The sequence below is a fragment of the Oculina patagonica genome, chromosome 7, assembly GCF_052425735.1.
Source record: "Oculina patagonica isolate OP01 chromosome 7, crgOcupat, whole genome shotgun sequence".
Lineage (NCBI taxonomy): Eukaryota > Metazoa > Cnidaria > Anthozoa > Scleractinia > Oculinidae > Oculina > Oculina patagonica.
Genome location: NC_135764.1, coordinates 10,267,140 through 10,288,918, shown reverse-complemented (window position 1 = coordinate 10,288,918; position 21,779 = coordinate 10,267,140). Strand labels below are relative to the sequence as shown.

General features: G+C 38.3%; 1 protein-coding gene across 1 annotated transcript; it reads left to right on the top strand.

The window, feature by feature from the left end:
* Positions 1-21,244, top strand: LOC144660690 (tyrosine-protein kinase receptor Tie-1-like). The gene is made up of 18 exons (XM_078521394.1): positions 1-131; positions 2,592-2,954; positions 3,764-4,018; positions 4,477-4,749; positions 6,156-6,443; positions 7,287-7,595; positions 9,378-9,491; positions 9,892-9,910; positions 10,292-10,334; positions 10,663-10,921; positions 10,997-11,107; positions 11,497-11,687; positions 12,197-12,319; positions 12,432-12,502; positions 13,018-13,058; positions 13,249-13,345; positions 19,704-19,803; positions 20,310-21,244. The coding sequence occupies exons 1-18, from the start codon at positions 56-58 to the stop codon at positions 20,376-20,378; spliced, it is 2,802 nt and encodes a 933-aa protein (XP_078377520.1). The 5' UTR covers positions 1-55; the 3' UTR covers positions 20,379-21,244.
* Positions 21,245-21,779: the final 535 nt, after the last annotated feature.

Below are 21,779 nucleotides of genomic sequence, written 5' to 3'. Positions count from 1 at the left end.
TTTAATCGATATCCGACAAAGACCTTGCAGTTGGCTTACCGTAAACGTCGGTGAGATGTGTTTTGTAAACTTGTTACGAATTCCGACAATCGGCTGTACTTTCCTTTTACTGCTGTTACTTCCGCGTGCAGGTTTGTATCCATAATTTTTCATCAACCCTGAAGCGCAGAACTAATATTTTAAGCTGTACAACCTACGATAATGCACGATGTTTGTGTTTCTTTATATTAAGTCTTTGTTCCGTTCCCAGTTTCTCTATTCAAGTGCGAGTACGTTATGCTTTTCCTAGCCTACGAATACATTCTCTTTCCAAGCGAAACCGAAATTGAGCCCCATCACCGGTTTACATCAGTAATGCAGACTAATCGAACCTCGCCATTCAAACAAAATTGGCGCTGTTGATGAACCTCTCATGAACTAACTGAATGTACACTGTAATATGATAATATTTTTCAAACGTCTAGAAACAGCGAGAAACGGTCCGTTGTTTTACTCTCATGAAAGGTCTAAACTGTTGCACTCTAGTGAATATCCAACGAATCAGAGTTACTTTGACATATCCACTTGCCTTTGAAGATGGAAGCAGATCAGCTTATCAAAAAAAAAGAAAATTGAAAAAAAAATTGTTCTTTTCATTGCCGTAAACTTAAGTTTCATTCAGATACATTTCGTACGTAGCATTGGATTGCTTTTTTGTGTGGACTTTAAAGTCTACACATTGTTGTGATGCAGTTTTTTCCGATTGGGGGGTCACTTTCCGTGATAACTCGGGTTAGTGCTTTCGGAAGTTTTCGACAGTGATCGGAGAATCCGAAGTTTCGGTGAGATGGGCAGCCAAGGCAGTAAACCGAGAAATTCGATAAATATCGAGTAAGTCGCACTTTATTCTTGAAGCTAGAAGCCTTTTTTGACACATCTTTCGAAGAGCGTGTGGTGGCTGAAAAATATACATCAAGGCAAAGGCAGCGGTGGCGTAGATGAAAAGTGAAATAACAATCGCGACGGCTGAAATGAGCTAAACAACTGCGGTCGTAAGTCACATTCCTTTTTTTCACACTTTTGACTCACTTTCCGCAGTGTTTGTTTTTCTGTGCGGCTTGAGCATTTTTGATTCGCATATTAAAACGAATCAAATGTCTGGTTATTTATTTATTTTAGCTTTGCTACACACAATGAATGCACAACGAGTTGTATCAAAACAAGTTCGCTAATCATGTTGTTTTACATGTCTTGGACTCCGGGACTCCATTTCTCTCAAGAAGAATATTTAACAAAAGACCGATGTCGAATTCAGAACTGAACTAAAACATTGTCATGAAAAGAATAAAAATAACATCAAACCGTAGAATATGCATGTATCCAAACCGTGCGACAAAATAATTTAATTGTCGGTTCAAATAACGTCCTTCGCCGCCTCTCAAAACACCGACTCCAAGTGAATATTTCGTGAACAGAAAAATATATTTCTCCGCCTTTCTACGCAAGCTACTAAGAAATTATTTGTGAACGCTTATTGAAACGTTCTTATTCCGAAAAGGTTAAAAAAAAAAAAAAAAACTCATTGAAAGAAAATAAGTTTTTCGATGAGTTGTTTACACAAGCTTTACACAAAAAGTATAAAGGGTTGTGTAAACAAGCGATGCGAGACAGTTCACGTGCTCCACGTAACATTTCTTTTTTTTTAATGAAAATAGTATCCTATCTTGCTAGCGGTAAGGAAAGGCTTTTGGTCTAATAACTGCTGTTCTTGTAGGATTCTAGGTTTTTTTTTCGCATGAAAAAAGGCATTTGTCGTGAACGACGTGACTAAGGGTCACACCACGCTCCTTCACATTGCGTGACATTCCAAGCGGCAATGGTAACGTGTGTTTCTTGAAGCGTAGTACATATTATAGTACACTTTGTTCTTCCAACAGTCTTGTAAAAAATAAATTGATTGATAAGTTCTTTGTTTTTTCGCCTTGTATCTCGAATTACTCGATTCGAAACTTGAAGTTGTTGACTACTACAGTAACTCATTGATTAATTCATAATGTCAACTTTTATTCAAATGAAAGTCCACACATGTTCGCATAGCGGACTCACTTTTACTGTTATTTAAAAATATCACAAGATTGTCAATAGTGTTGCGTTACGTGTTATTGTCACTATTGATCATAAGCTTGATGCGACTGACTGCAAATTAGTATCGTGGCTTTTAGCTTGCCTGGCTGTTTGTGAACTTTTTTTGTGATTCCACTCGCGCTTGTTGGATATGAGATCGTAATTTTTTTTGCCAACTCATATCCAACGCGCTCGTGGAATAATTGTTAAGTATTGCTAGTATATATCGTACTACTGTTACACAGTTTATATTTCATTTACTTGCCTTTACCTGACCTAATATATTTCCCATAATTAGTAATTCATACTTTTGTAAAATAATTTGTTCATTTTCTTTCTTGGTACACAAATAATGTTAAAGAGGGTCAGTTATGACTGTTGTAACCACGTTTTGTGCCTTAATATGTTCGTTCTATTAACCCGAAGGTTTAAACTTTAACGCAAATAAACTAAATATGCGTTTATGATTTTCAACCTCGCCAATTTAGAAAGCGTTTTGAAGTTCACCTTGGAACCTTCTGATCCAAGCTTTGCTAGAAATGGAAGCAATGCCAAACTGGTATGGGACTACAGTGTGGACGACAAACAAGCAGAGCTGGCAGCTATTATCTATAGTGTCCAAGTCTCCAGGGGTACATTTAGGGACATGCTGGTACAAGTGAATGATGGTACTGTCATAGACAGTTCAACTATACCAGCTTCATACAAAGGAAGAGTAAGAATTGTAGGAAAAGCTACTCTTGTTATTGAAAACATAACTCATCAAGACAACACTATATTTCAGTGTAAGCTTCTTGCAAATCTTGTACTTCAAGCAGACCAAAGGAGCACAGTCCATCTTATTGTGACAGGTATGTTAAACGTCATGGCAAGAATTCAACTTGTCCAAACATTAATCTTTATTAATATTTGCTTGTTTTTTCTGAAAGCTTTATTGCCCTATGAACTTCTTTTTGACAGGAATATTCTGCGCTATGGTGATATCAACTTTTAGTTTTGCGCGCAGTATTACGAGCCCTTCTTCAGTCACAGTTTTTATAATAATATCCTGTTTTCATTTGTGATTTTTTTTCAGTGTTGTTAACTCAAGCTAAAATTTGTAGAGTATCATTGGTTGTCACTTTTACTAATTCATCTTCTTTTAAGTTCCCCTTTTCTTGAAAGAAACTTGTCATAATGATAAACAAAAGCAATTCCTATCATTCCTGTAACTCTCTTTTCTATCATCCACGTTTTTTATTACAAAAAGTAAACGGAATGTCAGCCAGTCTCATGCTTGGGCAAACAACGTAACATAGCATGATAAATTTTGCATTAACTGAAAAACTCGGAAAAAATTCCGAGTTCCAGATGGGAATTTTTTCCGAGTTTTTCAGTTAATGCAAAATTTATCATGCTATATTTCTTCAGAAAAACAACGTAACAGCCTGGAAAACAGTAAGCCGGCACGCAGGCACAAACTTGACGATTACTGTAGTAAGACACCGATGGCTGGTTCAAGACGCACCAATCTCGTACCTCTTTTCTTTGCTGAATGAATAAATGAACAACGGAAGGGACGAACGAACGAATAATGAATGAATGAATGAATAAAACATGCTCAGTCATATTGTAGTAAGTAATTGTAATCAGCTCGATACGAACTTCGTTTATATTGCAGTAGCACCACAGTTAATTACATCATCTGTGAAAGCAAGTTACAATGAAGGATCCACAGTCAATATCAGCTGTACAGCATCAGGGACACCAGACCCAGATGTACAATGGAACAGAAATGGAAAAGTGAAAAGTTCTGGGAAGAAAACAGCGTTTATGGCGTTCAATAATATAAGCAGAGCAGATGATGGACTGTATACATGTAGGGCCAACAACTCAGCAGGCACCGATGAACATCACGTGACACTTGTGGTTCGCTGTAAGTAACACTTAATAATTGCCAATTTATTGCAGTTATATCTATTGCAAATTCAAATAAAATATTGACGTATTTTTTCCATTGTCAGCCTGGAATAATAATAACAATAATAATAATAATAATAATAATAATAATAATAATAATAATAATAATAATAATAATAATAATAATAATAATAATAATAATTTAGGGACTGGACTACAGGTTTGAATACAAGCAAGCTGTGCATATCTTTTTGTAATGTTCATTTATCCTTTCACACACAGATCTTACTTTCCCTTCAGTCTATAAATACAATATGTGAAATTATAAACCGTTTATTTGTGGTAAAAGCAAGTTGAATTGCTCTAGGTGACTCAGGGTACCCAATTTGGTGGAAATGAAATATCCAAATATCAAATATCATCACCATCTGTTGTTAGCATTATTTTTAATGTTATGTTATTTCTGTTTTTCAGACGCGCCAACAATACAACAAGCCACCGCATCAGCTGCTAAGTCATGGATTGGTCAGACAGTCAAGTTAAAGTGTGTGTCAGATGGTATTCCTACACCAACACTGACCTGGTACAAATCTAATGCAAGTCAAATAATTATAAGCAGCGTCACAGCTACACAGAACACAGTGAATGTGAAGATGGAAGTGGATCAAGATTTTGGTGATTTTAAGTGTGGGGCTGATAATGGGCTCATTCCTGCTGATTACAAGATTGTGAAAGTTCAACAGATAAGTAAGTGCTCTTTGTAGTTATTTCAAAACTGTTTTTTGTTTTGGCTGACGTTTGACAACTGGTGCGATTTCTTTTCAAAAAAAAAGGAAGTGATCAAGTAAATGAGAACTTTTTTCCGTCTTCCGTAACACCTGTCATGTCAACTCGTATTGCTGGTTTTCACTGTCACGCAATCAAAAAATAAATTCGAAAACATACAACTACAGAAGCCATGAATTTCAAATATTATAGAAGATAAATAAATGATCGATTTCTCCAAGTCTCAGGTCTGTGCGGTGTACCGTTCACGGGTTATTTGCCGAAACTTTCCACGCAAATTGTTAAAGCTAAGTATAGAGACGCCATACTTGTGTCCTTCCGAGGGACACAAATATGGCCACCGTGATGTCAGAGAAACCATCTGAAACTCAATTTTGCTATAATAGCAACTACTTTTGGCTCATGAGCTAGTATACTTTCACATAAACAACACTTATTATATTTGAAATGTTCAATCTGCAGAAAATGGAAAGGAAAGGCCTTTTTTTTAAAACAAAACAGCTTTGTCACGACATTCGGCGGGGAACTCAGCTATTCAAAATGCTCTGTTTTAAAAACGAAGGACACTACCGAGCTGGAAATCTGCAGAAATATATATTTTTAGTTCGTCTTACAGCTAGTGAGGTCTAGGGACAACGAAAATTTAGCAGGCCTAATGAATTTTGATTTCAGAATTTTATGACCTTTTATGATTTAACGGCCTGGTTACATGGCGAATTTCTAAAATCTCAGCCCGGCTTCCAAAACAAATCTTCTTAAAAACACGTCTGCGACTATATGAAGAAAGTTTCATCCCGGGCCGAATTACAGCCGGGGCTGAAAAACCTCATGTAATCGCGTTTTCAATTTTAGCCAGGGCTGAATGAAAGTGAGCTTGCGGATGCGCAGTGGTGGTTCTCAACGAAATAAAATGGTGGCCACGATAATTATTTAATTTAAAAAGTGTTCAGCACGGTATGAGATTCTTCATGTAAAAGCAACAAAATTCCAGCCCGGGCTAAAATTCGCCATATAATCGGGCCCTTAACATGAAAACCAAGAATTGTTTTTTTGAGATGTCGCCGACGATATCCAAAACTAAGTGCACTTGGCGTATCAACATTTGGTGAAATTCTCGACGCCGAGCTTCGAATCAAGCCTTTTATACAAACTGGGCTGATTTTGTTCTAAGTAAGAATATGCAGCGAAATCTACGGACAGTGACAGTAGTAATAGCAGTGAGCTGCTGCTATTGCTACTGACATTGGACCGTTTGTAAACAAATTAAAAACTTTTCAATTACATGTTAAAATAAGCCATGCACGACATAAGCTTTAATTTGATTTAAAAAAAAAACAAACATATATTATGCACATTTTTTCCCTCAGAGAAACCAGGCTCCCCGACCATCACACTATCAGACATTCAAGCCACTTCACTGACAGTAAAATGGACTGCACCAGCTGATGATGGAGGGAGTCCTATCACAGCATACCGAGTGGTCATACTAAAGGGTGACACTGAGATAAAGAATGAGAATGTTACTGACCCTGGCACAACAAGTCTGTCTGTTGGAGGTCTGGAGAGAGATACCAAGTACACTGTCAAAGTTTTTACCAGGAATGCTGTGTTTGAGGGACCTGCTGGAGAAGAAGCATTGAAAACTAAGTATGAAGGTAGACAAATAAGTTGTCGAATGTTGCATATTGTTTATCTATAGGTATTGAATCGTCTTCTAACTTTCAGCACGTAATGTAGGACCTTGTGTAACAAACATCTAAAATACTATCAAGAATAAAACAGTGAAATTTGAAATTAATCCAGCCATAGCAATCACAAGATCAAGTTCATGATAGAAAATGTTATTTAAATACACAAGTTGTTTAGTCACAGACCCATAGTAACACCATAAATTTACGATATTTAGAGAAGGAGCCGCATCAGCCATAGGAAGGAAAACCGGAGAGCCCGGAGAAAAACCCTCGGAGCAAGGAGAGAACCAACAACCCCGGGCTTCATTGGTGGGATACGAGCGCTCTCACCACTGCGACACCCCTGCTCCCCATGTACTAGCCTGTTCCAGGCTCTCGATAGTTGAAGGGGAAAGCGAAAAACGCGCCTCATATTTTCCTCGCTCACCCGCGCGCGTTATTCGCTCTCCCATAACTACCGAGAGCCTGGAACAGGCTACCCATGTACAGCATGTCTTGTACGCCAAGAAGAACTAATTCATTGATTAAGTTCGCGCGTTTAGCTGCAAATCATTAAAAGCAAACACTGCCTTCATTCTACATCTAGAGAAATCAGGCCCAAACTGTCTTCGGGGCGTAAGTGTAATATGACAATAAGCCGAGATTTGAAATGACAATGCATGTCCTAACTAAACAATTTGAGATTCATCAAACACGGTAACACCAAATTGTCAATTTGAATTAATGACATGGGAAGATTTTGCCAAGAGATAATTGAAACGGTTTAATAACTAGAGAGTGGTAGCCAACCATAACATTTTGTTTAAGGAGTCCCAGCTACAGCGACAATTGACGATCTGCCCAGTGAAGTAACAGATAATGCAATTACTCTGAAGTGGAATGAACCACAAGATAACGGAAAAGTAATCACACAGTACACTGTGTATCAAAGAGTAGTGACTGATGGTAAACCAGGAGAGTGGATCAAGTTAAAGACAACTACAGATGTCTCAGTTAGAGAATTGAAAGTTGAGTTGAAGCAAGGCAACGTATACGAATTTGTGGTTACTGCAACAAATGAACTTGGTGAAAGTTTAAAAGACGATGGAAAAATCAAGAGAGTCAAGGCATCAGGAGGTACTCGCGTTTTATATTGAACCGCTTTCGTACGCGTTGAAAGACCAGTAGAAAGACCAGTAGTATACTTTCATTTATGTTAACACTAAAACCTAGAATCCATCTTTTGCGACATTCTTAACATTTTTTGAGTTTGCTTTGAATAGATTGCCCAAATTTATGGCAAAAGGACTCGTCTTTTGAAAGAATTGGTCACGTGATTAACTCATTGGCGCCTGGAGATTTTTGAAAAAGGCGTATTTTTTGGACAGTTTTGACATTTTCTGGTCAGTTATGAAATAAATTTGTTCCAAACTAAACAAAACGGCATTTGCAACATAAAAGTATGCCTTTCTTTTTTTTGGTCAAAGCACCGCATTTTACGTCATCGTTGGGGCATGCGCACAAAGCAAAATTTGTAGATTTTTGGACCAGAAAGTGCTCTACCGCTTAAGGCTTTTCGTTTGTATATATAGTTTACCGCTCCTCCTTTTTCTCCTTTTTTTTTACCTTTTTGCTGCAGTTGTTGGCCTTTCACTTGCTTTCCGAGAAAATCAAGCAGGAAACAAGAAATTCTTGCCATGAAGTAGCCAAGGGTGGTTGAGGAAAATTTTCCTTCAAGTTTTCACTCAAATTTCTAAGCATTTTCGTGTGTATTTCAATCTCAATTAACTCAATCACTCTAATCTTGTATCATTGGATAGATATTTTCCTCCTGCAGAGTTTGTGTATAAGTGACGTCTTTTTTGGTCAAAGATGATGACGTCAGAGGTGGAACAAAGAGCAACGTTCGTCACGGCCGGTTTTGCTGGCACAGGCGCTCATGGGTTAACTCGCATGTTTGACCGTACATAAAACAATCTGATTACATGTGACCGGTCCTAAATGCTTACGGTTCGAGATTGGAGCGGATTAATTAAGTCTGTTTTCTCGGGACCGTTTCTTTAATAAGCGTCTGTTCACGCGGGACCGGTCCGGTAACCGATCCCCAATCGAACTTTTTATAACGGTTGGCCTTGACTGACAAAAACATATAAGTCCTGAAGTCTTTATATTTCCTTTGTCTTTTTTGCATATAGTACCACCAACAATAACCAAGAAAAGCAAAAATAAAGTCACTGTTATCGAAGGGAACGTCCTTTACTTGGCGTGTGAAGCTGAAGGCTATCCCGCACCCCTTTTTACATGGAGAAAGAATGGAAAGATGCTTCAAAGCAGCGTCAATAAAACCGACCTCATTATTGACGACACCAGTGAAGAAGACACCGGAAGTTATGAATGTAAAGCCGTTAACCCTGCAGGAGCTGTAAGTTACACGGTGGAGGTAACAATCAAAGGTATAGTAACGTAAGTCCCAACAACCTTAAGGTAGTTTTCACACAATATGCAGGAGGACTGTCCATTTGAACCTGGCTTAAATGCCAGATTTCCTGTAAGTCAGCAGTATTTAGGGCGTCCAAACGTGTAATGCAGTAACAATTTATAAGGGTATAGCTTTGCATCGATTTACTAATTATGATACTAATGTATTTCTACTGATGAAGAAGACAACTCATTTAACTATGACGAAGTGGAAATAGGTTAAAATTCTTTAACCTATTTTATTCTCCTAAATTGCCATTCTGAGCTTTTCAAATAATGAACCATCAGTCAGGGCCGTAGCAACAAAAACAATTATTATTTTTTTTAAGGTTTTTGTAAGAAGCTATGCACAAGTGTTTTTTTTTCTGACATTGCCTCGGTAAGAAGAATTTTCGTCCGGTAACGGCGCTGCATCTTAATTACATTTGTATTGCATTTCAGGTTCGTCGTGTAACGAGACAATTCTTCACATTGTTTATGCCATTGTCATCGTTCTGTTATTGATTGTTATTCTTATTCTGACTATCGTCCTCCGGAGAATGCACAGCCGTACGGGTAAGTAACAATTGGATGCAGATATGATATACCATCCCTTCGCGGTGACATCAAGGCTCATTTAGCAGGTTAGCTGGCTAGTTGACTAACAGCTACTAGCCAGTTGACCTGAGCGCAAGATGGTACATGTTCGCGCAACGATATGTAAAAGACAAGTGCTTTATTTAGCAGTGAGTGAGTATTGGCCCAGTTCCCTGTTATGAAATGTTTAAATTCATCATCATCATCATCATCATCATCATCATCATCATCATCATCATCATCATAAGAAGAAGAAAAAGAAGAAGAAGAAAACGTCCGCATCTAGAGTTCATAGCCCTTTATTCATTATATTTAATTATATTAATATCTCAACAACACTGATGAGAAAAAGCTGACAAGTATTTTATTCTCATTGCAGGGATCCCAAAAACAAATCGGTGAGTAAATTTTGAGGGCTAAACTACGAAGAGTTAAGCTTCTTTTTATATGTATTGAAAGCTAAGAAAGAAAGGCCACGGAAGAACACCGAGAATTGTTTACCTCTAATCAGGTCCTATCGAATGAATGTAAGAAATGAGAATGTCTTCGGAAGGAACCTTAGACTGAACTGATTGGAAATATAGAAAGTAACTGTTTGTGATGTAAGTATTTTTGTTGCCGGTTTCTGACTCGTGGTAACAAATAAGGCTTTAAAAAGCATTCTTCCGCTCATGTTTTACTCAACGAATCTACAGTCTCTCGTACGTCCTATAGCTATTAAGGCTATTGGCCAGTACATGTGAAAATAACACTTGTGAATACATGCTGCTTTATTTCAGTACCAATATATGTGCGGGATGCGGCGGAGAGCTTGTTGTGTTGGTAAGTAAAGTTAAAAAGCACGTACAGAATGTAATTTTACTGTAGAAAATATATGCTAATGCAATAGCAAACCTTGCCTAATGTATGGTGCAGTGTTGAATAGTTTGGGTTACATGGCGAGGAAACTCATTAATAATACTTCCTAAACTGAAAACGGAAGAAAGTTTAGTCACATCTTGTTTAACTTTGAAAGAAACAAAAATTTTAAAATTATTTGGTCTGCAAAAGAAGAAAAAGAACGAAGATAGGTGTAAAATAAACATACATATTGTCAATGCTTATAGTACGTCAATCACCCAATGAATTAAAGCTTGTCATCTTTCACTAGAATACCATCGCTACGGAAACCGACAAACAGTCCTCCAGCAAGGCACCGTCTGGTGACTCCGGCAAGACCTACGCACTTCCAAGCAGCGGGAATTACATGCCCCTTCATCCTTCCGCACGACGCTGGGAAATTAATCGGGAGCAGGTCAAGATCATTAAAATTATTGGTAAAGGAGCTTTCGGTGAAGTTGCCAAGGCAACAGCGTGGAACATAAGTGGTAACGAAGAATACACAACGGTTGCTGTCAAAATGTTGAAAGGTGCGAATAGGAATTCAGATTAGTCGAGACAGTAGGAATGCAGGAATACCATCTGTAATGTTTTTTGTTTTATAGCGAATGCCCCGGATTCAGACAGAAAGGACCTGTTGGCAGAAGTTGAGTTGATGAAGAAACTGAAACCTCATCCTCATGTGATCAAGTTGTTGGCATGTGTCACTGAGACTGGTAAAGAACATACTGAATAAATAATATCACATGTATCCATTATTACAATAATCAGAACCAGTTGATGAAGGAAGTGAAACCGAACCCACGTGTAATCAAGCTGATGGAATGTGTTACTGAAAAGCACATATATAACTCTTACTTTCCTTCTTTTTCGGCCAAAGTGGGATTCCACTATCGATACAATCAGAAATTAACTGTCATGAAGCTGCTGGTTGCCAAAACGTAAAACAGTTTTTAGTGGACCTCATCATGTTGTCCTCGCCCCCAAACCCCCGGTTTCCCGCTCGCCCCCCCCCCCCCCCCCCAATCCCCGCTGGTATTTCGAGCTCAGTCGCTTTTCTCTCTTTTTATTTTCATTTTTTGGTTTTTCATTTAACTGACGATAGATCCACTGCTTGTTGTCATTGAGTATGTTCCTTTCGGTGACCTGCTGGGTTACTTAAGGAAGAGTAGAGGACTCAACGACACATATTTCAAAGATCCGGATGTGAAACCGCAAACCAGTCTGACTGCAGAACAGTTAATGAGGTTCGCTTGGCAAATTGCCGATGGAATGTTTTATTTGTCTTCGAAAAAGGTTTGGTTGCTTTGTCCTTATTGTTTATCATATCAACTGTTTTACTCCAAAAATGCTTTTTCCTATTTTGTAAAAGTCAAATGTGGTACTCCCGTAAGCAATTTCTGGGTAGGTTAAGTCTTTGTTTAAGCCTATAATTTATATAGTGGCCCATCAGGCCGGAGCTTATCCCGGTTTCCGTAGCATGAAGAAATTTCTACTCCTCCACGGATGGGATGCTAGTCCATCGCAGGGTTACCCCCCAGCAGTAAACTCGCCGGTTCCCATTCATACACCTGGGTGGAGACACTATGAGAGTAATGTGTTTTGCCCAAGAACACAATGCAGTGCCCCGGCCAGTCGGCTGGAACCCGGACCGCTTGATCCGGAGTTCAGCGCACCAGCCATTAGCTATAGTCCATCGCCCCTCTCCAACTTCCTATGAAAACAGTGGCAAAAAATGGTGGTACACTGTGTTGTCTGTCTGTCCAGATAATACAAATGCATAAGGATATTTAATTTTCCTACAGATAATCCATCGTGACTTGGCGGCCAGAAATGTTCTTGTTGGTGAAGGAGAGAAGTGTAAGGTGACAGATTTTGGGATGGCGAGGAATGTTCACCAGGATGATATTTACACCAGACAAAGTCGGGTGAGAATTGTCCGATGCAATCACAGTCTCATTGTTTCTCGTCCACAAAATGTAAAAAAAAAAAACATTTTCTCTATTGTTTCCATTAACCTTTCAGTTTGTTTTTTAAAAGGGTCGTCTGCCTGTCAAGTGGACTGCTTATGAAGCTTTGTTATATGGAACATACACAACTCAGAGCGACGTGTAAGTGTCAATTAATATCTGATTTTTTGAAAGGTCGTCTGTGTTTTTTTTTTCTATTTCGTAATGAAAAGTCCTAAAAACCAAATTTAACTGAGCTGATTTACTTAAAAAAGCGTGGTTATTTAAAAATGGGACTTTCCCATTGCTGGTATTTGAAATGTTGTTTTGCAGGGGTACTTTCCTTACAAAACCTTTATTTCAATTTTTTATGCACATTGTCAAATCACATACACCTAATTGCAATAATGTTGTCATAGAAAAAAGAAAAAAAGAAAAAGTCAAATAGGAATAAATTAAGCGCATGCATGAAATTTATTCGTACAAATGCGAATAAATCAATTGTGAACTCAAAGTGTGCAGCTAAACCTCGTGAGTTTGTTGTAAATACTACCAATTATGAAACTACGCTAATTAATTCCTATTAACCTTTTTCCTATTTTTTTTAATCTATGACAACGTTATTGCAATTAGGTGTATATACAAAACTTAATATCGACTAATTCCTTTTCTCGTAGTTGGAGTTATGGTGTCCTTCTGTACGAGATTCTCACTGTAGGTAAGTAGAATTATAATTCATGCTGTAGTTCAACAAATCTGGGACCAAAATGAACGAGACACGTGTCCGTGTCGGGACAAATAATTGTTGTGGGCAAATACCAGTGTACTTTTTTGCATCAGTTTTTTTAACACATTAAATGTGATGAATTCAGAAAAATTTAGTAAAAACCTCTCTTCATCTCATCTAGGCGGATCTCCATATCCGGGAATTCAAGCTCAACAAATCGCAAGGAAACTTCAAGAAGGATTCAGAATGCCAAAACCAAAACATGTGGACAACAAACTGTAAATACACACTCATAAAGTTTTTTAGTGTGTAGTAACGCTGTGAAATATTAAGACCCCTGCTAATGATTTTTGCGAGCCAGCAGGGCAATTCAAAATACCTCGCGGAAGAACAAATTTACAAGATAACTATACTTTTTTGTAATTTGTTTATTTTTTTCCAACAAGCAGGTTACAATACACACAATAACTTACTTACATTTCACGTTACATTACATTATACATTACTTATACTTATAACTTAACTCTGTGACTTATTTACAATACACTACTTGCAGTATATAGCTTAGAATAACCTACAGTACAGAATTTTAATTAACTTCTTACATTACACTAATAAATTTACATTTTTCTTAAAAAAACAAAAACAATATATATGTATAACGACATACAGTTCAGTAAGTTGCCTTTAATTGATTAGATAGCTGTTTCGAGACAAGAAGTGCCACGAGCTTGCCAGCTATTTTAAAATGAGAGGAGGTAGCCTAACAGATCCTTCCATTTGTCATAATGAAAGTTGATCTTGTTATTTTCTTTAGCAATTAAACGTTCAGAATCATAGACTGCTTTCAAAGTTTTTGTGAAACTGATTACACTAGGAAGAGAGTTGTTATGTTTACATCTGAAAATATGTTGTTTTCCTAATAGAATTAGATGATTCTTTAGAAATGCATTTTCAACTGCGTCGGTGATCCCTAGGATCACTTCTCTTTCAATAAGCTCATAACCCCCCAATAGATGCTTAATTGATTGCCAAAAGTTTGCTACCAACGGACAATGGAAAAAGAAGTGGGACATGTTTTCCTCTGAGGATTGGCAGAAAGAGCAGAGAGGAGAGTTAGACTTGCCAATTTTGAAGAGGAAATCATTTAAAGGAAGTATTCTGTTAAGTATCTTGTACTGAAATTCACGCGTTTTGGTGTCTATTGCGGATCTAAAAGCATTGCTGTAGATTCTCTTCCAGTCAAGGGCGTGCTCTGCAGAAGCATATGAAACATCGAATTTCTTTTTTGCCGACGGACTAATCGAAATCTTTGACACCGAAATATTGTAGATTTTTTTAGAGGACAATTCACTTAATAAAAGGGCATCATTGCCCGAGTACAAAAACACATCGTCCCATTTATGGTTAGTTTTAATGAGCACCGATGGAGGGTCGTTGGTCATCACTTTCTTCCATTCAGGTGGAAGGCAATCATAAAGACCGTTCAAAAATAAGAGATCCAGGGCATTTAGATTTTGCAAGGTGGTATGTGGCTTAATGTTTATCTCATTAAAAAGGTCTCCAACTTTATGTAGCCCCAAGGAGAAGAGTTTGCGGTTAAAAACTGATTTCTGTCCGATACAAATGAATTTGTTGTTCCATAAGATCTGGTTAACGATCTCATCCATTGAAGAGACAGGTGAGGCAGTAAATTTTGTCCAAGTTGCAAGACATTCTCTGTAGTAATCAGGGAGGTCCAATGGGAGCTTTGTGTACTCGAAGTTGCAGTGGAAAAGCAAACTGCCCCCGACTTTGTGAAGATAGTGGTCGAGAATAATTTTCCAGGAACAGGGTGAATCACCCAAATACTTTTTGATACATACTATCCTTTGCGTGTTAATGAGAGACTCAATGTGCGGCATATTTAACCCACCATTCTCGACACTGTTTATGAGAGCGAGCCGTTTAACTTTGTCCTTGCCTTTCCACACAAAATTATACAGCACCTGATTGACCTCTTTAACAAAAGTTTTATTTGTTGAGACAAGAGAGAGGCGATAAAGAATTTTAGGAATGGCGAACGACTTGATTATTTGTATTTTCCCTAGCAAAGTGAGGCCTCTCCAGTTCCAGCTGTTAAGTGTCTTTCTAATTGATTCAATGATGGTATGAAAATTTAACTTATCTGAAAGCGTTTGATCATAAGTGAAATGTATCCCTAGAATTTTGACTACTTTTTTAATTTCATCTATTTTCAGTTCTTCTGCAGAGATATCAGAGATTCCAAGCTTCATAACCTCAGTTTTTTCTCTATTAACGTTCAGACCGGAGTATTGACCAAACAACTCTAGCTTGGCCAACAGGCAGTGAAAAGATGCGCTATCCTTAAGAAAGACCGTGAGATCATCAGCGAAGATGATAAGTTTAATTTCGTGGCCATCAACGTTCATTCCCCTAATGCATTCGTCATTTCTAATATGAATCGCGAGTGTTTCTAGGACTAGAATGAACAGATAGGGCGAGAGAGGATCACCCTGACGCACGCCGCGTGAAAGTTTAAAAGGTTGTGTAATAAATTCATTATTCATCACACAGCTGGAAATATTTGAGTAAAAAGCTGTAATCCAATTAATAAAAGATGGGCCGAAATTGAACTTCCTTAAGGCGTGTCTAAGAAAATTCCAGTTCACTGAATCAAAGGCTTTTTCGAAGTCAATTGCTACCAGTAATGAGCTCATATTATTTGATGATGTTAGCTTGATAATATCGTCGATGGATCGGACAGCGTCGAAAATAGTTCTTCCTTTAACATATGCGTTTTGATTATGATGTACGATTTCCGGCAGAACCTTTTCTAATCTTTTAGCTATAGCTTTCGTGCCAATCTTTACGTCGACATTGATTAAAGAGATTGGTCTCCAGTTCTTTACCTGTCGTCTATCTTTATCTTTCTTCTCAATTAAGACGATAAGCGCTTGCTTTTGGGAGGAAGATAATTCGCCGTGTTTGTACGCGTAGTTTAGACTATTAACTAGCAGGCTACCCAAGAGCTTCCAGAAACATTTATAGAATTCTACAGTTAGTCCGTCGTTCCCTGGTGTCTTGTTGCTTTGAAAACTCGATAGAGTATTAAAACACTCTGCAAGGGTTAGCTCTCCTTCGCATAACTCTCGCATTGCTGGTGAAAGCTTAGGTATATTCCCAGAATTTAAGAAAGGACAATTTTCAGAAATTAGCTCTTCGGAGTTCTTTTCTTTATAGAGATCTGAGTAAAATGAGTGTAATTCGTCCATTATGCAGTTCGGGTCAACAGTAATATTACCATTCTTGCGTTCAAGTTTTCTTATAGTGCTTTTTGTCTTCTTATTGTTTTGTAGATTAAGGAAATACTTATTATTTTTCTCACCTTTTTCGTACCAAGTTGCACGTGATCGTATTATTGCTCCTTTCGTAATGTACTCGTATTCTTTTTCGTATGCGCTTTTTAAAGTGTCAATTTCATTTTGTGTATCATCATTTGGAGAGTCAGCTAATTTTTCCTCAGCAATTTTCAGTTTATGTTCAATGCGCTTTATTTTTTCTCTCCGTTCTTTTGCTTTCGCTTTGCTATAAGTAATGGTCTCCTTACGGATATTGTATTTTAGCCAATCCCACTGAACTCTAGCATCATCAGAATAGTTAATCTCCTCAATCCAATCAGGAACAAGCTGCTCAATCAATTTAATGTATTGTTCATCATCGAGAAGACTATTATTAAATTTCCAAAAAGATGGACCGTGGTTTAAGTTCTTTACGCTATCAATATTCAAAATAATTGCGGAGTGGTCACTTTTGACGGAAGATAAGATGTCTACATTTTCTATGTCGTCCTGTAAAGAATTGCTGATTAACCAAAAGTCCAGTCGTCTTTGAATTAATGGATTTTTCTGCCTCCAAGTGAAGCGCTTTTTGTTCGGGTTGCGCACTCTCCATATATCGACCAGGTCATTTTGTAGCATAATATCATTAAGGTTCTTAATGCAATTCTTTATGGAAGGCCTTCCACCCGAACAGTCAAGATCTGGATCGAAAGTAGCATTAAAATCACCTCCAGTAATAACATAATGTTTAGATTGACATACTTTGTCTGCGAAGTGATTAGCAATTTCGTCTAAAAACTGACATTGTTCAGAGCCTTTTGTTGGGGCATAGATATTTGCTAGAAGAAACGGCGAGTCCTGAATTAAGGTATCTAGAATAACAAATCTTCCCGAATCATCGGTATGCGTTGAATTAACTTTAAAATCCAAATTTTCCCGCACTAAAACAAGGACGCCTTTACTGCGCGATGTACCGTGAGAGAAAAACAACTCTCCTCTCCATTGTTTCCGCCACTGATTTTCAATCTCTTTTGTACTGTACGTTTCCTGCAGAAAAAAGATATCTGCATTTTGCTTAAGCAACCAGTTGAAAATACATTTTCTTTTTTCGAAAGAACGGATCCCTCTTACATTTAAAGAAAGCAGTTTAAATTGGAAATTGTTTCCCTCCATCAGATAAAAAAGATATTACCGGCTTTAAGCAAGATCACTTCTAAAAATATGCAATATGGCAACTGGAAATGATATAAACTGAATGCAAGGCATAGACTCAAAACAAAAACAACAAAAACAACGCTCGATAAAATACACCAAGCTGAAAACAATAAAATAATGCAAAGAACACTACATGCGACAATCAATACTACCATATTGATAAGTAAAGAAAAAAACAAAAGCGCAACCAACACAAAAAAACAAAGAAAAAAACACTTCACAGCAGTAATTAAAATAAGCAACCAGCAAAGCTGTTGATTAGTTGCTAGCAACCGAATCTTGCAATCTAATTATCAATTTGCATAACGGTAGCTCCAGAATATTCAAATTTTTCAAAGTTCAACCGAAGGCCTACAGCTTTATAACTTAAAACTGAATTACTCTGAAACAGGGATTAAATGTCCATCTACGTACAGTTTGTCCGGCTCTGCTCTACTGAAATAAGCTCTTTTGCCTTCTTTTTTAGCCTTTTTCAAGGTTTCGATCTGCTTCTTTCTGATATCCACGACTCCTTTAGGGAGATCGGGAGATATTCCCATACCTGTGCCTTTAAGTTGTCTTGCCTGAGAAAAAACTTTCTCCCGGTCCCCATAGCGGAGAAAGCGAGCGATGATCTGGCGTGGGTTGTGCTGTGATGCGTCAAACCTGCCTACTCGATGTACCCGTTGAAATTCGATTTGTGGCGCGTCTTCGAGGTTGAGCTCGTTTATCATAAAGTTAACCAGCACTTCTCTGGTGTTTTCCTGCTCATCCAGTCGTTCAGGAATCCCATGAAAACGAAGGTTCTCCCTTCTTTGGTATGTTTCTAAATACCACTGTTGCTGGCGCAGAGTAATTACCTCGTTACTGGTTTTATCGGCTTTTGCTTTGATTTCTTCCACATCGGCATTTAGAGCAGTAACTCCAGCCTCCGTCTCATTTACTGTTTTGGCGTTTTCTTTTACTGAACTTTCGAGTGTTGTCACCTTGTTCTGAAGCTGGAGAACTTTAGCGTCGATGCTGCAAACATGCTTGTTAATGCTGTCAACTTTTGTCTCCAAACTGACGAGTTTGTCGAGAACAAGCTGAAGTTTCGGTAAGACGCCTTCGACGCCTTCGGCCATGTCGGACGGCGTGGGCATGTTATTAGCCTGACTGAGTTTGGTTCTCTTTTCCTCCGGGGTAGCGCCTTCCGAAGACTCAGAGCTGGTTTTTCTGTCTTTTCGTTTGAAGTATTGAGTAATTTCTTCCATAGAACGCCTTCAAAATTTAGATTTTAGACGGAGCTCGATTTAACCCGACTATGCTGAAGGCATGCCCGACCCAGTCTCCTGAAGAAGATAACTATACGCCAAAAAGCCTTTTAAAAGATTTATTTATTTATCCAACGTTTTTTTGGCCAGAAAGCAAGACTTAAAACTGTATACTGCATTGCGCACGGTCAGGGGAACTACAGTATCGGAGGACTTCATGACGCCTAGAGCAGTTTTCAATTGAGTGTCGTAAAACCAAAACCAAAGTAATTACTCTGGCCAATCACAAAGGACACAGACAATCCAGTGAACCAATCAAAACTCGAAGCAAATACATGTAGCTGGCACGAAGCGCGGGAAAACGTGCGCGAGCGAGTCACGATTGGTTTTGGTTTTACTCTTGATTGGCTGAGAAAGTGGCGCGAGATTTTTAAGCCAATCACTAAGCGTAGTAATGCAAAACCGAAGCAAACGCAATTTACTTTCGACACTCAAGTGAAAACCGCTCTATTAAGCCAGGCACACACTAGGGGACTAGTCGCAGGGACTTATCCCTTAGTGTGTACACTCTAGAGAATTGACCGATTTGTGGGACTTTTGGTCCCTGTGACTAGTCCCCGAAATCAAACAAGCTAAATTCGTGGGACTTGTCGCAGGGACCAAAAATGTGGTCCCTGCGACTAGAAATTCGATGCAAAATACGAGTGCACACTAGGGGACTGGTCCCCGAAGCAAGTCCCTGCGACAAGTCCCCTAGTGTGTGCCGACCTTTAAAGCTGCCTGTTTTAAAAAAAAGAACTAGATAAAAAGTATTTACAATTTGCTAATGATTTTATTTTATTTATTAGATATCAGATTATGCTTAAGTGTTGGGAAGAAAACCCAAGCAATCGACCAACGTTTGCTGAATTAAAAGATACGATGAAAGAAATGGAGAAAAACCACAAGGTTAACTCAGTAATAATGTATTTTTGTAACAAGCAATTTGTATTTAGCACTGCAAGCTTGATAAAGGGCGTATATATTTGCAACAAACGCGTATAGCCGTCGCGTTTGCTCGTTGGAATTCTAACGAGCAAATGCGACGGCTATACGCGTTTGTTGTTGTTGCGTATGTTGTGCTTACCAATTTACACCCGGCCATTTTCACAAATCGTCAGACGTTTTGTCTGTCTTCCTATTGTGAAAACGACCAATTTCTTATTCTTAGGTTAATTTTTTTTAACAAAAGATAAATTCCCATCAACACGCCTTTTTGCTCAGTCTAGAGGTACAAGCTTAAAAACTGCGATGGCCTAAACATTGGCAGAGTTACTTATTTATTATGTTAAGTTTAACATTTTTTGGAGTCCAAATAAAAAGACGGAAGTCCATACCTTGCTATATGTTGTTTGTTATTCGTCTTTGGTGTTACATGCATCATCAACATTGCATTGTTTGCCTTTCTGTTACAGACGTACGTCAACCTCAAACATTATGACAAGAGTCTGTACGCCAACGTTGAGGACCTTACAGTTGATTGATGGTTTTTCCCGCTGAATTTGTGATAGAAACAATATTGTTATGTAGGGGTTTTTAAAAGGAGCACAGTCACGGACAACTCATCTTGAAAAAACTGGCAAGTTTTTCAAGTTTGTCGTTCGTAATCCGTCTTAATCTTCGTCAGTCGAAACCATCCTTGGTTATTTTCGCGTTTCGTTTACTCCTTTGTTGTTTTCCTACATTACACAACTATTATTTTAAGGTTTCCTTCAATTTGGAATTAATCAGAAAAATGACTTAAAATATCGTGACAATGCTCTTTTAAACAACAAACTTTTAATAGTTTTACATTTGTTTCTGTGAAATTTTCAAGAAAGTGGAAGAGTTCAAAGCTAGTAACAATAGATCAACAAAACAAGGGCAAATTTAGTTAGTTTGTTTTCGTCGCTTTTCTTACTAGTTGGTGTATATCTTCCGAGAAATTGCGAAGATTGTCCGAGAATGTACCGAGGACTTCCGAAAGATATCACCTGGCCTTTTCGGTGTCCTACGGCCAAGTGACGTTGTGAAAATTTATTTTAAAACGTAGACATTTCGCCACTGTTGGTTTAATGACGAGTTTGCCATTACAGTCCGTCCCCGGCTGGAAATATTTGCCGGTAGTTAGGAAGGCGCAGCTAAAATAAGTAGACGAATTTAATTGTTACAAAAATCTATTTTTAAATTTAGGTGTCTTGAATATTGAGAGGGTCGGTTTGAGAACACAGGTGGGATATATTACGTGTAAATTGAGCTCGGGTGCTTTTTTTATTTGAGCTTTTCTTCTCGACTGAACTATTTGTTTGGGACGATTGTGACGTTTAACTTCAGTAGTTTCGGGAAGACAATAAAAACCGACTCGCAAAAAGTTGCACTTTTCATTGACTCTATTACGTAAATTGGGCAATATCTAACTCGTACCCAGTCGCTGTTTATGAGGTTAGAATCTCCTCGGCCACAATTGTGTAAAAAAGTTATCTATTTTTTAACCGATTAAGTGACTGGGTAAAGCCTGCTGTCGAGCCAAGTGGCCCATTATGTCGGAGCTTATCCGGGTTTCTATAGCATTAAGCGACTAGGAGTATTTCTACTCCCCCCTGGATGGATGCTAGTCCATCGCAGGGTTACCCCCCAGCAGTAAATTTGCCGGTACCCATTTATACACCTGGGTGGAGAGAGGCACTATGAGAGTAAAGTGTCTTGCCCAAGAACACAACACAATGACCCCGGCCAGGGCTCGAACCCGGACCGCGCTATCCGATTTTCGGCGCACTAACCATTAGGCTACCGCGCCTCCCACAAATTGACTGGGTACAAGGTAGGAATAATTTGCAAGGTGGCGTTGTTTTACGCCATTTGAAATAGGGTACAGTAAGTGTTTAACGAAAACGTGACTTATACCA

Coding starts and splice junctions, on each gene's coding strand:
- LOC144660690 (XM_078521394.1), top strand. CDS start 56: ATGTGTTTTGTAAACTTGTTACGAATTCCGACAATCGGCTGTACTTTC. Junction 132..2,591: donor GCTGTTACTTCCGCGTGCAG/GTTTGTATCCAT, acceptor TCGCCAATTTAG/AAAGCGTTTTGAAGTTCACC. Junction 10,922..10,996: donor TGCTGTCAAAATGTTGAAAG/GTGCGAATAGGA, acceptor TTTGTTTTATAG/CGAATGCCCCGGATTCAGAC.